Raw genomic sequence first — 13483 nt, 5'->3', positions numbered from 1 at the left:
GGTTGTTTTGTTGTTGAGCTTCATTTTTTATTAACTTTTTTCATAACTAAAAATTCGCTGGATTTTCTATGGCTGTTAATGTCTTATAACAAAAAAACATTAATTATGCAGTTTGACAGACAGTCCTTGCATGTTTAAAGAAAATATTGGAGCTTTCTTGTAGTTCATTGGAATTGTATACTGCTTCATGTGATGCTGATGTGTACACTTAAAAAGGTTCTGATCTGTGTGCTAGGTTGGCTAATTATATTGGTATGGGAACTACTTGTGGCCTCCGTGTCCTTTGGGTTGTGAGGGGGGGCGCAGAAACTGGCCAATTCCTCTGCTGTATTGTGACCTGTACTAGAAAGTCCATTTTTACATCTGCATTCTACATCTTGCAGCACCATCTGAAAAGAGGGAGGTTTTCCTTGTCCATTAAACAGCATTTCGCTTGACCTTTGCCTCTGATTTATCACACCATTTGACATCCAGATTTAGATGAGCAGTAATTTAGTTCATTTGCCTGTTAGTCAGAACATATCTGATTTCTCATATTGTCACCATAAATGCTGTTCTATGGCCACTGACTCCATCTTCTTCTTGTCCACTGTCTGAAGCTCCTCACCTGGACCCTCTAAACTTTGTGCCATTCAAAGCTCTGCTACCTTTCTGAGTGAAATTCTACTGGCTCATTATCACTGTGGTCTTGGACTTGATTTGGCTTCCTATTGTTATGTAAACCCCCAAATTTATTTGCTAATTCTGTCTGCATGTGCTTCCTTTATTTGCTTAGTGCAAGCTTGATGACTGTGTCTTGTTTATTAACCTCTAAACTCTTCCTGAATGTTTCCCAATTATCCAGCTATCTTTTCTCTTTTTAAGATTTTCCTAATACCTTTGTAGAATAGAAATATTCCCAATTCTGACCAAAGACCTTCAACCCAAAATATTAATTGTTTCTCCCTTTTCATAGAGGCTTAGCGTTTACAATGATTTTTTTTCAATTATGGATTTCCTATACCTGCAGTTTTTCGATTTTCAGATTCTATATTTTTGGTCATTTGTCTTGCTGTTCACTTCCATACAATGTCAGGTTATGTTTGATAACGCTTCTTCGGTCGTTTCATTTAAAGGAGCTTCAGAATCAGGTTTATTATCACCGACATATGTCGTGAAATTTGTTGTTTTGTGGCAGTAGTACAATGCCAGACATAAAAATTACTGTAAGTTACAAAAATAAATTATACAAAAGAGAAATAACGAGGTAGTGTCCATGGACCGTTCAGAAATCTGATGGTGGAAGGGAAGAAGCTGTTCCTGAAACGTTGAATGTGGGTCTTAAGGGTCCTGTACCTCCTCCCTGATGGTAGTAACTCAAAGAGGGCATGTCCTGGATGGTGATGGTCCTTGGTGATGGATGCTGCCTTTTTGAGGCACTGTCTCTTGAAGGTGTCCTCGATAGCATGGATGGTTGTGCCCGTGCTGGACCTGGCCGAGCCTACAACCCTTTGCAGCCTCTCGATCCTGCACATTGGACCCTCCATACCAGGTGATGATGCTCTTCACCGTACATGTGTAGAAACTTGCAAGACTCTTTGACATATCAAATTTCCTCAAACTCCTAATGAAGTAAAGCCGCTGGTATGCCTTCTTCATGATTGCATCAATGTATAAATGGAGGCGAGTTATCAGGAAAAATATGTTTGAACTCTGCTGAGATAGATACTTCTGTCACATGGCATATACATTCATTCTGTCTGCTCAGATCAAGAATGTTTATTTTGGAACGTATGGCTTGTAATATTCTATAGTTAATTTTCTAGACAGTTGAGTCAGAAAGCCTTTTCAGATGTTTTAATGGTTAATTATGCAGTTTTGTTGGTGTGGAAATGCACTTTGAGCAAGTTTATTTGTTTTGCCTTTATCAATACCCAGTTTATTGGAAAAATTAATGGCCAGTATTTTCAATAATGGCAAGCCTTTGGGAGTTGTTCATGTGATTATACAATTTACTTTGGAAGTAGCAATGGTCATGGGACAAGTTAGTTAATGACGGAACAGATTTTTCTTAAAAATCCGTGAACTTGACCCAGTCATTTGTCACTTGCTAGGACAGATGTATCCACTGGAGCCTAATGCAGTCTTGGTTTAAAACTACTTTAATTCTTTGAAGCATCCGGTGGAATTAGTTTGTGTACTTACCTGTTAACTTGTATCTGGTTCTGAAGTTTCTAGGTTATTGCAAGTGCATTTATGCTGATGAACCCAGATGGTTAGAACGTTCAAATGTTTACTTTTAGTAATTATCTGGTGTGCAAAAGTGAGGAATATACCATGCAATAACGGTGGTTTTAGTAGTTTCTAATGTTAATGCAGCTACTATTGTCCTGAATGCTTTGGCTGTGGTGGTGGTATGAAATTTCGTGACTGGAGCTAGTAATGTAAATCTTGTTTTTGGGTGCTAATGTTAATATTTTCCTGCCACCACATTCCATTTTCTTAGAAATATGTCTGATGTGCCTTGCACAACGGGGAGATGGATGAAAAATGTCCTTTTTTAAATTGTTCCCCCCCCCCCCCTCAAAGTTGCAACCTAGTTGGCTGACTTCCAATACTATGAGATAATTCTTCACACCTAAATTGGTTTGCGTAGAAATTGTTGCATTAGTTGTTTAAAAAAAATACATCTTTGCAGAATGCCTTTGTCATTTCACTTAATTATTGTTTCAAAGCTGTTTAATACAATTATTATATAGGATTCTGGTGGCATTTTCAAAGAAGAAAGTGTTTGCATGGAACAATATCTTTGTTAAATACATTTTCCAAAACTTGACAACAGATTCCTATAACTAAATTTATCCAAGTATGCATCAGCTGACTGAAGTGATTAAACAACAGAATTATGGGTGGTGTTTCACTAGCTCTTGGAATTCAAGTTAATATGCTTATTATCCCAGTGGGATTCCAGCCTCCCTTTGGTACAACAGACAGGCTTGTATTTCAGACAGTGTAGCACTCCTTTAAGTGCCATCTTTCAAACAAATTGCTAAACTGGTGCTTAATCTTGTCTTCTGGTGGAGGTGAAAGAGGGATGGGAGAGGTGGTGGGGGGGGGGGGGGCTTCATTTATTGTCCCGACCAACATTCATCCCTTGACCACTGTCAGCAAAGTAGTTGGACTTGTTATTTTTCTCATGACTTTTTGTGCAGCCATGCTCTGGGAATTCACCAAAGTAAGTGAGTTGCTCTGCAAAAATAGCTCTTCAGTAGTGTAGTATTTTGGTGTATCCAAAGACATACAAGGCCCTGTGACTAAGTTTTGCTGGAGTGTAACAATATAAAACCAGCCCCAAATATTTCAGTGGTGTGGATGTGTGGTTCCGATCCATGGACTTTTAATCAAGTTGATAAAAGAGCAAACAGGACCTGGCATATTTTAGAACATAGAACAGTACAGTTCAATACAGGCCCTTTGGCCCACCATGTTGTGCCGACCTTTAAACCTGGCCTAAGACTGTCTAACCCCTTCCTCCCACATATCCCTCTATTTTGAATTCTTTCATATGCTTATCTAGTAATCTCTTGAATTTGACCAATGTATCTGCCTCCACCACAGCCCCAGGCAGCGCATTCCATGCCCCAACCACACTCTGGGTTAAAAAAAAACCTTCCTCTGATATCTCCCTTGAACTTTCCACCCATTACTTTAAAGCCATGCCCTCTTGTATTGAGCTTAGGGGCCCTGGGAAAGAGGCGCTGGCTTTCCACTCTATCTGTTCCTCTTAATATTTTGTACACCTCTATCATGTCTCCTCTCATCCTCCTCCTCTCCAGAGAGTAAAGCCCTAGCTTCTTAGTCTCTCCTCAATGCATACTCTCTAGACCAGGCAGCATCCTGGTAAATCTCATCTGCACCCTTTCCAACGCTTCCACATCCTTCCTATAATGAGGTGACCAGAACTGTACACAATACTCTTTCAGTGTGGTCTAACCAGAGTTTTATAGCGTTGCATCATTACCTCATGGCTCTTAAACTCGATCCCTCGACTTATGAAAGCTAACATCCCATAAGCTTTCTTAACTACCCTATCTACCTGTGAGGCAACTTTCAGGGATCTGTGGATATGGACCCCTAGATCCCTCTGCTCCTCCACGCTACCCAGAATCCTGCCATTTTAATACCTCATTCAGGCACACAATGGATTTGCACTGGTAAATTGTGATACTCTGATACAGTGAACCTTGTTAGACTGCTCTCGAGTAAGGTTAGTCATTAGTATCTCCTAAAATTGTAGGACAGTTAAAGCTTTCTTATTGCACATGTGCTGGACATGGGCATTTAATTGGATATGCCCTTTAACCCAATATTGGCCTAGGAGCTCCTTATTTGTCTATGCTGTCTGCGATCCACGTTTAAAAATATTCACAGCACACTGAATTAAAAATTCTCTCTTTGTTTCAGCCCTCCTGAAACTACAGCTCCTATTTCTCCACCTGGAGAAACCTCTTAGTATCTATCCACCCTGTTTGGGCCCTCGGAGCTCTAAAAGTTTAATCAAATATTGACACTTCTGGTTTCATTGAGATCTGATTAATGCAATAATTTTGATTAATTGTTTTCTGTGTATTTAGCAAGGTTGGAGACATCTGGGCTCTGCAGATGGCTGAATTGATGCAACCACTGTGTATGTCAAAAAGAATGAAATGCCCTGCTGGTTTGTTTTGTGAGTTCCTAGTATGAGATGGGGAGGTGATGTTACAATTTATCTCGAGAGGGTCTTGGGAGTGGACAGTCAACAAAAATCTAGTTGCTGAGTAGCATAAAACAAATCTTTTAGATAAATGCAGTGCCAGTGGTTTGTCATTCTTGGATGGTTATGCCTGTAATTTAGTTATTTGTCTGAGGTTGGAGAATACTTCATGGAGGCAGGGGGAACTAAAAAGGGGCTCTTATGTTCATAACTGATGAGAATTTCATTGGATATGTCCATTTGGAACTATGAAGGAAGGATGTTCAATGATTACGAAACTGCCACCTCTCGCTCCAAACTAGTAGTGTTCAAAAACTCGGCAGTAAGTGAAATATGCTTTTTGGAACTGTTCACTTTGAGGGGGATCCCAAAGCAGATGCTTGTTCTGCTCTTCTAGACCTAGACATGGACTTTGTTTTACAGTGGTTTTTGAGGATGATTTGAATACTGGAATGAGCAGACACTCCGTTGCTGCTGTATCCTTTCCTCCAGTCAGTTGAATTTTTTTGGTGCTCGTCTGTTGAGATGTAAGTTGTGATAAACTGAGCTTGGCATGCTTGGATGTTGACATCCATTTTCAACTTAAATTTAGTGATGAGTGGGTAGTATTATATTCCTGTACTACGGATAGGGTGTAAAGTATGCAAAATGTTACTGGGGACATGAGAAGTTGAGAGGATGAATATCATGTTCTGTGCATTGTGCTACGGAAAGGGGTGGATGAGCTGTTAGATTTTGGATGGAAGAACCGGCATTGAGCAAGAACCAGAACTGTAAAACACTTGAACTTTTGCTTCAGTCATGTGGACTCTGCCACCTTTTGCAGTGTCGTCTTTTCAAAAATTTTATTTAACCTTAAAGTTTGATCGTGTACTAAATTTCTTGAAGATCTGATGCTTTAGAACAAAGCTTGTTCTTTAAACTTTAATATTTTGTGATAACCCGTGTAGGTGGATCTCTTTATTCTTTTTTTAAATTTTAAATGAAACCTGGCCCAGAAAGGTACGCAATGTAAGGTACTTGGGGAAATTTTAGGTACATTTGCATATTTGTTTCAGAATCCTGCAGAGCTTTATAGTAATCATTTTATGCCATTGTAGAATAATGTTAATGTAATTATTAGATGTGTAAAGAATTTCAGGTCATAAGTTGTGTATAATTTACGTTAATTTTGTTAACTTGGTGTTTGTCCTTGTAATGTTCTGTGCTGCAGCTGCAAAAACCAAATTTTCATGGCATTTTTATGTCTATGACAGCAATCAACTTGAAGCATGCTGGATGAAGCAGTACGTTAGTCTTACTCAATATTGGTATCTATATGATGTTGTAATAGTTATTATTGAACTTTGATTTGGTTGTCTTCTAATTGTCCAGAGGTGGCATTATTAATCTTTGTTTAACAGTTTTCATATTTTATCGTGCATTTCGATGTTTTACTTGGTGAATCAAGGTTAAAATATGACCCAATACTATTTATCTTAAATACCTGCATCACTAGCAATTGGACAAAATATTCCTGAAAGTCCCTTTGAAGGATTTACTTCGAATCATCAAAATAGCATGGCTGTGGGAGGTTTTTGGAAACATTTCACTTGGGTATATTGTTTGTTGTAGAATTGTGTGTTCTGGGGAGGTTCAGGGAAGCATTGCTTGGGGAGATTCAGGGAAACACTGCTTGGAGGCACTGCTCCTTTAAACAAAAATGTTTAGCACCTACCGACTGGAAAATTGCACAAAATTGACAAGAACATTGGGGATTTCCTTTGTCTTCCCCCATCTGCTATATTTCTCCCACAGCCATGTACCCAGGAAAGTTTCCTGCTGTTGCAGCTGAAAGTCACCTGGGGAACATTGCAGGTCAAGGTCCAAATTCCTTTAAAGGTTGTACAGGATATTGTTTCTCTCCCAGTCTTTATGACAAAAGTTCTTGTTCTAATGATTCTGGTCTGGTTTAAAAGAACGAGGAAGGCTAAGCTGTGTTACTTTGTAACTTTCTCGCTCATACCTATTTGTTAACCGCTGGATGGTATCCTATTGTGTTAGCCTCCCACCAAATGTCCATTTGCCATAAGTGAGCTTGTGGGATGATGGATCATGCCGCCTTGGATACAAATAGTCACTCCAGGTAGCATCCTGGTGTCAGCGATGGCTTGCATCAAGTAGCCCCAACAGAAATTGGCATTTGAATCTGTAACATTTTCATCTGCATGGCTTGGTCACTGATCCGGCTTGGTGATTCGTAAGATCTTTGCCATTCTTTCAGGATTTTTGACGAGCAGGCCCTCTTAGAAATTAGAGTTTTCAATTTGCACTTGTATACACTGGTCTGTTTATAAAATGGAGTTTGTTGCCAGCTCCTTTGAGTTCCCAGCTGTGACTCCAGCCCAATATAAGAGAAGATATCTTTATTAGTCACATGTACATCGAAACACACAGTGCAATGCATCTTTGCACAGTTCTGGGGGCAGCCCGCAAGCATCATTACGCTTCCGGCGCCAACATAGCATGCCCACAACTTCCTAATCTGTATGTCTTTTGGAATGTGGGAGGAAACCGGAGTACCTGGGGGAAACCCACGCAGACATGGGGAGAACGTATAAAGTCCTTACAGACAGCGGCTGGAATTGAACCTGGGTTGCTGGCGCTGCAATAGCGTCACACTAACCGCTACACTACCGCGCCTGCCCTACAGTACCGTGCCTGTCCTAATATTGTGGTTTCATCAAATAGGACGCAACTTTTGCACTGCATTGGGCTTTCCTGAACTTGTGATAGCTGTCATAGCTTGGTGTGTAACTATGTTGTCGTAGGAGTCGGACTGGAGAACATTGTCAGTGGAATAATCTTGAAGATCGATGTGTGTGCCTGAACTGAGGAAAAGGATTGCTTATTAGCAAATGACTGTAATAGCCTGTCATTGATTTATATGATTAAGGTGCACTAGTCATAATCTTCCTGTTGCCTTTGTTATCAGTGTTTTAATAGGCACTGGGTCCTGCAGTGTGTGCTGTCTCAGAAATGCTTTTTGGTGAATGCTGTTTCTCTAATTATTTTTCTCTTGCGTACACAGCAGCTTCTGCCGGGAAAGAAATTCTGGGAGTCAGATGATACAAACAAGGATGGGCCGAAAGGGATATTTCTTGGGGATCAATGGAGAGACAGTGCATGGGGACCTTCAGGTAAGAATGGGTTTAGCTAATGGAAAACGTGGATAAATTGCATTTTTCTTTATCGTATTAATGCTAAATTAATATCTTCAAGCCACTCAAGATGGATACATACCCTTTTACTGGATTGTCTTTTTCTCTGTATGTGTTGACATTGAACATAGAGCCCAAAACAATTGGAACCACTGCACAATTTGGACTGTTGAGTTGGAAGTTTTTAAATTTTAACGAGCTGTCTTTGCTGAATTAAGATTGCAGATTTGCATCAGAAATGATGGCATATGCTCCTTGGTCCTCTGTTTCTTGGCAAACAAATAATGTTCAGTACTCTAGTGCCATATTGAGTCATAGAGCTATACAGTGCAGAAACAGGCCCTTTGGCCCAACTTGTCCATGCTAACCAAGTGGCCTAACTGACCTAGTCCCATTTGCCTGCATTTGGCCCATATCCCTCTAAATATCTCCTATCCGTGTACCTGTCCAAATGTCTTTTAATTGTCTCCCACTTCCTCTGGCTGCTCATTCCATATATGCATCACCCTCTGTGTGGGAAAAGTTGCCCCTCGGGTTCCTTTTAAATCTTTCCCCTCTCATTTTGACCCTGTGCCCTATAGTTTTGGGCTCCTCTACCCTGGAGAAAAGACTGTGGTTATCCACTTTATTTATGCCCCTCATGATTTTATTAACCTCTTTGGCTTGTCAAAGTTGAATTTATTGCCATATGCACAAGTACATGTATGCGCAAGTGCAATGAAAAACTTACTTGCAGCAGCATCACAGGCACATAGCGTCATATAAGCAGCGTGCACAAGAAGAGCATAAATGAAACATAAAGCATAGCAGCTTAACTAGCTGTGCCACTGCTGCCCTTCAAGTTTTTCTTTCAACCAACATACCCAAAACACACCACCAGGCGAATAATCTCACTGCAACAAAAGGGGTCCGATTTGTCTGCAGAAGGAAGTAACTGCATGCAACGACTATATAACTAGAGTGAATAATCTTAAATACTCTTAATTTTTTAATTCTTTTAAATTTAATCCTTAATAATTTTATTTTGTTTTATAGTTGCAATCACATTGGAAATGCCTAATACCAAATAGCCTAATATCCTTCAGGTACCAGATTTCAGTTTATCTCATTGGCCTCATGTCCTCTGATACTTAAACATTTCATCACAGCAGATCAGTTTGTCAGTTTGCTTCATAATTTGGAAACGCCAAAAATGTGAGCCTGACTTCCTGAACATTTCAGTCAAGCAGAGTTAGTAAAATAAATTGTGACTGCCTGTTATGTTCAATGTTCTGTTCATTGTTGTGGATGGTGAAGAACAAAGCAATGTACATTTTACAGATTCCAGTGAGATGTAAAAATATCAGCATCTATACTGGCAGTGATGTGGATCCAGACATTTCAACTATTTGTCTTGAGGCAAACATTTGTAGGGAAACTTAGCTTCAGGATGTCCTGTCCCATGTCAAATATTATATCTATCTGTGCTATTTTCAGGAGTGAGTGAGTCTTGTCTGAAAATAGCACCAGTGGCTCTCCTAATGTATGCAGTGTCAAGTATTTGCTGTAAGAATTCTCAAATCTGGGGTTGTTCTAGAAAGGATTGAATATGTTTGAACTAGGGTTGATCTTATGGGAAATATTTTTGAACTATTTATGATGCCTTTTTTGGTTCCAATGTGGTTGATGCCAAGTTTGGCATTTCCATCTGAAGATTGCTGTTATCTGGAGCTACCAGTATTTAGTATTGCAACTTGCTATTTAAAGATGAGCAGTTACATTTTGATGCATGTGATTTATTTCACTTGGGAAGCCATCTGTGCAACTACTTTCTAGTAAACTGTAATATGGCTATTGGAGCTCCGAAATCCCCTCAGTTCTAAGTTGGCCTATCTTGTATAGCAGTCGTTAGTAACAGCGAACTTATTTAACTTCTTGCTCAGATCACTCTGTGTCACAGCCAATCATGGTTCAAAGACGTCCTGGTCAAGGTTTCCATGGCAGCAATGAAGTCAACTCTGTCCTATCTCCACGTTCTGAAAGTGGTGGGCTGGGTGTCAGCATGGTGGAGTATGTGCTGAGCTCTTCTCCTGGGGAAAAACTGGAATCCTGCCTCAGAAAAGGGCCATTTGTAAGTATTGGAAGTGTTTGATTTTTAATTATACTGATAATATAATTTCCTATGGTTCCTATCATAAACCATAGGAAATGATTTAAATGCACTATAACCAAAAGTTGAACAGTGATTTTTGTCTGTCATGTCAGTTCTTTGTCTCAGGTTTGCCTCAGTGCTATCATCTTCCCCTCAGCCTATTGTTCGACAACCTAAAATGTTATCTGTGGTGCCAGTGGAAGTGGCCATCATTCACTAGCAAGCTGTTTACCACAAAATATTCATTCAAAATTCAAACATAGATGAATTTCCAGCAGAGTTTTCTACACAGTGGGGTTGGACTAGATTTACTGCCCCCTGACCCAAGGGCATATTTCATAGCCTTGTCTGCTGTTCTGGGTGATCGTAATTACCCACATTGGTATCATTTCTATTGGCCTGTCTGGTTTAACTCTTTTGAACCATTTAGGCTCGTCTAAGTTAATATTTCATTAAATGTTTTAATCCTATTCACAAAGATCTAATGTGCAATTGATAGTCCTATTCACAAAGTCACTGCACTGCTAATGATTTCTTCCGTGACTGGTGTCGTTAGTAAAATTGGTCAAATCTGTGATTTATTAACTCAACTATTGTTTAATTTTCGGTTTCACCAGTGCATCATCTTGCTTCTTCCTGTGTGTGGTGCTGATGATGTCAGAAAGTTGATTGCAATTCTTTGTAATGTCATGGTAATTTGCAATTGGGCTTTCCAGGTGACAGAGTAACAGCAGTGTTGCTTTCTGATCAGTGTGCTCCTCAGTGTTCAGATTGGTATTGGTTTATTATTGTCACTTGTACCGAGGTACAGTGAAAAGCTTGTCTTACAAACCGATTGTACAGGTCAATTCATTACACAGTGCAGTTACATTGAGTTAGTACAAAGTGCATTGATGTAGTACAGGTAAAAACAGTAACAGTACAGAGTAAAGTGTCACAGCTACAGAGAAAGTGCAGTGCAATAAGGTGCAAGGTCACAACAAGGTAGATCGTGAGGTAGTAGTCCATCTCATTGTATAATGGAACAGTTCAATAGTCTTATCACAGTGGGGTGAAAGCTGTCCTTGAGTCTGGTGGTACGTGCCCTCAGGCACCTGTATCTTCTACCTGATGGAAGAGGAGAGAGAATGTCCCAGGTGGGTGGGGTCTTTGATTATGCTGGCTGCTACACCAAGACAACGAGAGGTAAAGACACAGTCCAAGGAGGGGAGGCTGGTGTCCGTGATGCACTGGGCTCCGTCCACAACTCTCTGCAGCTTCTTGCAGTCCTGGGCAGAGCAGTTGCCGAACCAAACTGTGATACATCCAGATAGGATGCTTTCCATGGTGCATCGGTAAAAGTTGGTGAGAGTCAAAGGGGACAAAGTGAATTTCTTTAGCCTCCTGAGGAAGTAGAGGCGCTGGTGAGGTTTCTCGGCTGTGGCATCTACGTGATTTGACCAGGACAGGCTGTTGATGTGCACACCCAGGAACTTGAAGCCCTCAACCCTCTCGACCTCAGCACCATTGATGTAGACAGGTGCATGTACACCGCCTCCCTTTCCTGAAGTCAATGACCAGCTCTTTTGTTGACATTGAGGGAAAGGTTGTTGTCATGACACCATTCCTCTAAGCTCTCTACCTCCTTCCTGTACTCTGACTCATCGCCGTTTGAGATACGGCCTACAATGGTGGTATCACCTGCAAACTTGTAGATGGAGTCAGAGCAGAATCTGGCCACGCAGTCATGAGTGTATAGGGAGTAGAGTAGAGGGCTGAGGACGCAGCCTTGTGGGGCACCAGTGTTGAGAATAATCGTGCCGGAGGTATTGCTGCCTATCCTCACTGATTGCGGTCTGTTGGTTAGAAAGTCAAGGATCCAGTTAGAAATGGAGGTGTTGAGTCCTAAGTCTCGGAGTTTGGTGACAAGCTTGCTTGGAATTATTGTACTGAAAGCAGAGCTGTAGTCAGTAACCAATAGTCTAACATATGTGTCTTTACTGTCCAGATGCTCCAGAGCTGAGTGTAGGGCCAGGGAGATGACATCCGCTGTAGACCTGTTTTGCCGATAGGCGAATTGCAATGGGTCCAGGTTGTCTGGTAGACTGCACATGGTGATGTAGTATGTTGATATGTTAGAATAGCTGGTAAAACATGCTTTCAATGTCTTTTCTCACACCCTTTTCTTGGCCTTTGTTTAGGGTTCTGGAGATACTGAGGCTCATAATGAAAAAGGAGATAAGAAAGGAAAATCTTCGTTTGATGGGGATAAGATGGGAGACCTGAAAGAAGTAGAAGATGATGGAATTGATAAAACAAATGGCTTGGTGGTGCAAAATGGCATAGATTCTGATAAAGACTTCAGGTAAGTAGTAAAAGCAACACTTGTTTCATAATTACATTTTTGACCACAGATTATGACAAGTGTTTTCATTTTGAGGCAGTGTCAACATTTATAATCCATCAGCACTTAAACGCACATGCTGTTACATTTAAGGAACATCCTGTAGTTCCATCTTGCCTTTATGAGCTATGTGATTTAAAATTGATTTTTTAAAATTAGTCTTAAAATCAATCAATAACAGAACAATTTTTTCTACTTGCGCAGTGTAGTCTTCTCGTTAATGACTTTGTTATGGTTTATAAATTGAAAGTCAACTGCAGAAATATAACTGCTGTCCATGGGGTGGCATTCATTTAGAGATCTAAATGTTAAGGGATTTAGTTTTGGTCTAAGTCACTACTTAATACCAGTTATGAACTCTTGCTTTCACAATCTCAGATCTTGAAAGTAAATTCAAATCTCAATCAACATTCAGAATCAATTTTATTATCACTGACATATGACGTGAAATTTGTTGTTTTGTGGCAGCAATATTGTGCAAGACATATCTATAAATTACAAAAATAGTGTTTAAAAAAAAATAATGAGGTAGTGTTCATGGATCATTCAGAAATCTGATGGCAGTGAGGAAGAAACTGTTCCTGATTTGTTGTGTTTGGGTTTAAGGGCTCCTGTACCTTCTCGCTGATTAGTAGTAATGAGAAGAGGGCATGTCCTGGATGGTGAGGGCCCTTAATGATAGATGCTGCCTTCGCCGCCTTGAGGCACCACCTCCTGAAGATGTCCTTGATGGTAGATAGGGTTGTGCCCGTGATGGAGCTGGCTGAGTCTATAACCCTCTGCGGCTTCTTGTGATCCTGTGCATTGGAGGATCCGTACCAGGCTGTGATGCAACCAGTCGGAATGCTCTCCACCGTGCATCTATAGAAATTTGCAAGAGTCTTTGGTAGCATACCAAATCTCCTCAAACTCCTAACGAAGTAGAGCCGCTGGCCTGCCTTCTTCATAATTGCATGTTCGTATTCATATCATATTGCAGGTTCACTTTTAGTTTTCTGTGATCAACTTGAAGTTGTGCAATTGCTGTCAAATATGCC

The 13483-nt window shown here is 40.4% G+C and overlaps 1 protein-coding gene across 7 annotated transcripts in view; it reads left to right on the top strand.

Moving 5' to 3' along the window:
* pum1 (pumilio RNA-binding family member 1) overlaps nucleotides 1–13483 on the top strand; it is a 115953-nt gene that overhangs the window by 66447 nt on the left and 36023 nt on the right. For 4 of the 7 annotated variants that reach the window (XM_052036120.1, XM_052036113.1, XM_052036118.1 and 1 more), the window contains 3 exons: nucleotides 7803–7911; nucleotides 9855–10042; nucleotides 12244–12407. In XM_052036120.1, the coding sequence (XP_051892080.1) occupies nucleotides 7803–7911; nucleotides 9855–10042; nucleotides 12244–12407 (461 nt within the window). The remainder of the gene's footprint in view (nucleotides 1–7802; nucleotides 7912–9854; nucleotides 10043–12243; nucleotides 12408–13483) is intronic. The other 3 variants (XM_052036119.1, XM_052036115.1, XM_052036116.1) reach the window with 1 other exon arrangement.

The sequence above is a fragment of the Pristis pectinata genome, chromosome 22, assembly GCF_009764475.1.
Source record: "Pristis pectinata isolate sPriPec2 chromosome 22, sPriPec2.1.pri, whole genome shotgun sequence".
In the NCBI taxonomy this organism is placed as follows: Eukaryota; Metazoa; Chordata; class Chondrichthyes; order Rhinopristiformes; family Pristidae; genus Pristis; species Pristis pectinata.
The sequence above is the reverse complement of the archived record's forward strand: the minus strand, read 5'-3'. Positions and strand labels throughout refer to the sequence as shown.